Below are 3,472 nucleotides of genomic sequence, written 5' to 3' on the forward strand. Positions count from 1 at the left end.
CATAAAAGTGTGTATTCTTTGTGATGATAACAACAGGCTATCCAAGTAGGTGACTCAGTCGCTTTTTGCCAGCAACGTCGAAGCGGAAATCCAATATGGCGTTTGCATGTGCGTAGCCATCGAGCGAGAAGCAGACGTTTGGAAAGACGGGTGGCTCGATGTACTGATACACGTAGAGGAACATCAGCATGCGACGAGTGGTATCAGTCGTCGCAAGTGGTAGGAGTTCGATGATGTCGCTCACAGAGAGAACCATGAGAAAACCTCGCAGTTGATATGTGTCTGCAGTCGTTTCAATAATTTACAACTATTTCAGGAGAGGAGAAAATCCGTGAAACGTTTGAAATTGATTGTGAAATCTGTTCGTTTTCCATTCATCTCCCCCGGAAGCGAAACAGGAAACGAAAGGGCTGTTATGAAACCTTTCTATTGCCGACCATGTTTCATCCGTTTCCGAGCTTCCCGCCTGGATCTCACCACAACAAACTGCTGTCCAAATGCCGCTCTTTCCGCCTTTCCTAAGTGCTTTGACGTGGTGGTTGACGTGGTGCTCGAATGAAGCTCTGACGCTATTCGGTCTCTGCTACTTCGTCGCAGCTACTTCGACTTGTTGTGCCTCAAGGAATCGAGCAGCGAGTTAGGAACAGGAAGTAGACGACCCAACAACGTCCCCCTGGGGGGCATGCTACTACGAGTGTAAAGCGACCACCTTTCTACTTGAGACGTCGAGGGACCCATGTGCACCTGCAGCTTGGTCCGTGTGGGAAACTTGCTAAGCGACCCGTTCGGCTCGGAGGTTGATAGCACTTGCTTTGGGTTAAGCCCCACCCAATCACGCCGCCCTCGTCGGCTCAAGCTGGACAAGTCGTATCTGGAGATTCATTGCGTACATATTCAAAGTGTTGAGCGGCAACAAAGCGTCCCTTCCAAACGTTGGGCCGACGCCTTCAACAAAACACGACTGCCGATAGAACTTGATGCATCAGCAGTTCCCTATTGGCGCACACACGCACAGTATGGTACATCCAACTACGTCACGAACAACCGATCGGGGTGGACGCACCTAAACACCCAGTGCTCCTGCTGCTTAGCATCGACCATCATTGGCATCTTGTACCGATGCACCATGTGCCCGTCGGTCGTGTTATGCGAGCGATGTGAACTGACAAGTGGCCACGCCAACTTGGACCATCCGCTCATCAAGCAGTTCCGTCCGGCCTTGTAACTACTTACTGTGGGAAGCTGGCTGCGTGCTCGTCAAGCGCAGGACCACAGCGAACTACATCGAAAGCTGTGTCTGGCAGTCGATCGACACAAAGGTTTACACGATGAACCAAACAGTGCCGGAGCGCTTCTACCTCATTGTATTGACATGGTTCACTGTTCTGACTTCGGGGTCCCCGACTCCGCAAGTGAATCGCTGTTGACTCTCTCAGTCTTTCAGGGGAAAAGCAAAAGTGAATTAGAGTATAGGGTACTGACTGCACACTTCATTTCGCCTATACAGTACCAGAGTTGTATACCTACGGTACTACACGCTGACACGGATGTTCGAACATTGCGAGAACACATTAATACACGTGGATCAAGATTCCGCGGGAACACAGCCCTCCTAGAGTGGATGCCCCACCGCTCGTTCCACGTCAGCGACCAGCGACGACATCAGTTCCATCTTCGCGTTGGCTTTAGCCCACCGTCGAAAATGCAGGAGAACGTCTTCGTACAAGGTCATTGCTGGCTCCCAGGATGCCTCAGCCGCATCCAGCCCTATCCACTGCACATGCACCTCGAAGCGGCCGCCGTTGTCTCGGATCTCCTTGAGAGCTTCAACATGGAACCCGCTGTCTCCAAAGGCAACCTGCTCGAGGAGATCCTCGGCAACGTCACGGCCCGCTTCGGAGTACAGTTTGAGGCGACTGGCGTGGTGGAGGCTGATGGCATGCGGGGGTAGCAACTGCTGGACATCCATCAGATGGTCCGAATGGACCCGCACCACACGGCATGGACCCTTCCAGCGGAGGACCAATTTGTTCGGGTGTCGAACCACCCGAGCTACCAGCACGAAGTCGCCCAAGGCTAGGCTTGGTCACTTCACGCCTTGCTTTTTCGCTCATTGCTCTCGTTTCGATGCAACCTTCGACATGCAACCCTTGTGCATCTGGTCAAGGGCGCTAGCCACCGCTTGTAGATACTGTTGCTGGCTCTTTGCCAGCCGATCCACCGTGGCCTGTTCCTTCAGCCGAGGGTGGAAGAGAGCTCGCACCGATGTACTGGCTGGCAGAGCCAAAATCGCCGTGATAGATGGCACACCGCCCAGCCGATCCGCCGGCTGGTGGTTCAAAGCAGATTGAACTATCGGCACGGTGGATGTTCACTGGTTCGCACGCAACTTCAACTCGCTGGACAACACGCGGACCATACGTACTGTAAGACCAGTCGGTTCACCACCTCCACTGTCCCATTCGCCCATGGACAGTCGGGGGTGAGAAGTGGTGGTGGGCGTCCGACGCACCTCTCCCATAACTTGGTTTTTGAAGTGAGAGCCTCAATCGCTAACCCACGTTGATACGACGCCAAATAGTCCGAACCAGTCCAACAATGCCGTCGATGTGCCTGCGCCGTCGCACCAGCACCAGGGTAGAGGCGGACATACCCGCTCAAGTTGCCCTTGACAACTAGAAGACACCGCCAGCTGTTCACCTCGAATTCCAACTGGAGCCAGTCGAATTGAATGAGGTCGTTGGGTCAGTCGGCGTGCAGCTCCTGGCCCCGTGGTCGGGGCTCCACCACCCCCATCCACGCCCATGCAGTGCATGCAGACCATAACGAATGCTTCGACGTCGGCATCAACATCCTTCCAATAATACAGCTCTGTGATGGTTTCTTGGTAGCTTGAGCGCGACGGTGCCCGCCCATTCCCGCATGAGGGACCACACATAACAGTTGCTGTATGTCCGCACAGCCGCTCGGGATCCACGTGGCATCCGACGGCATTATAAAACAGTTCTTGTCAACTGACCACTTGACGAGAGCTTTGCTTCAATGTCGACTGACACACCTCAGTCGAGACGATTGCGTTAAGCGCGGACGATCTCATCCAGGGCGGGCCACTTAAAATTGTTGGAATGCAACGGCGACACCAGTTGTACCAGTCGGTAGACACACGAACTGCTGGCGTCGCAGTTCGCCGCCCCCCACTGACTCAATAGGTCCCCCAAACGTTTTCGTCCCCCTCGATCGGCTCGATCACGTAGGGGAACGTAAATATTACCATGGACCAGCGTTGTAGCTTCTTGGCCTGGTACTTGGCGATGTTTGCACCACCACCACTCGGGTGGAACATGTACACCAAATTCCGATGGTCCATGGCCCATGAATAGGCGGAAACCACCCGGACGCAACAGCGGAACTCGAGGCGCTTGCAAGCCTCGAGTTCAAACGCCTCCTCCACTATGGGCCAGCGCTCGCTTGC

The 3,472-nt window shown here is 54.3% G+C and overlaps 1 protein-coding gene across 1 annotated transcript; it reads right to left on the reverse strand.

The window, feature by feature from the left end:
- Positions 1 to 1,612: 1,612 nt before the first annotated feature.
- Positions 1,613 to 2,470, reverse strand: H310_13740 (hypothetical protein; the record flags this gene model as incomplete). Its single annotated transcript, XM_008881366.1, has 3 exons — positions 1,613 to 1,957; positions 2,180 to 2,352; positions 2,386 to 2,470. The coding sequence occupies 3 exons, from the start codon at positions 2,468 to 2,470 to the stop codon at positions 1,613 to 1,615; spliced, it is 603 nt and encodes a 200-aa protein (XP_008879588.1).
- Positions 2,471 to 3,472: the final 1,002 nt, after the last annotated feature.

The sequence above is a fragment of the Aphanomyces invadans genome, assembly GCF_000520115.1.
Source record: "Aphanomyces invadans strain NJM9701 unplaced genomic scaffold supercont1.56, whole genome shotgun sequence".
NCBI classification, from domain to species: Eukaryota; Oomycota; class Saprolegniomycetes; order Saprolegniales; family Verrucalvaceae; genus Aphanomyces; species Aphanomyces invadans.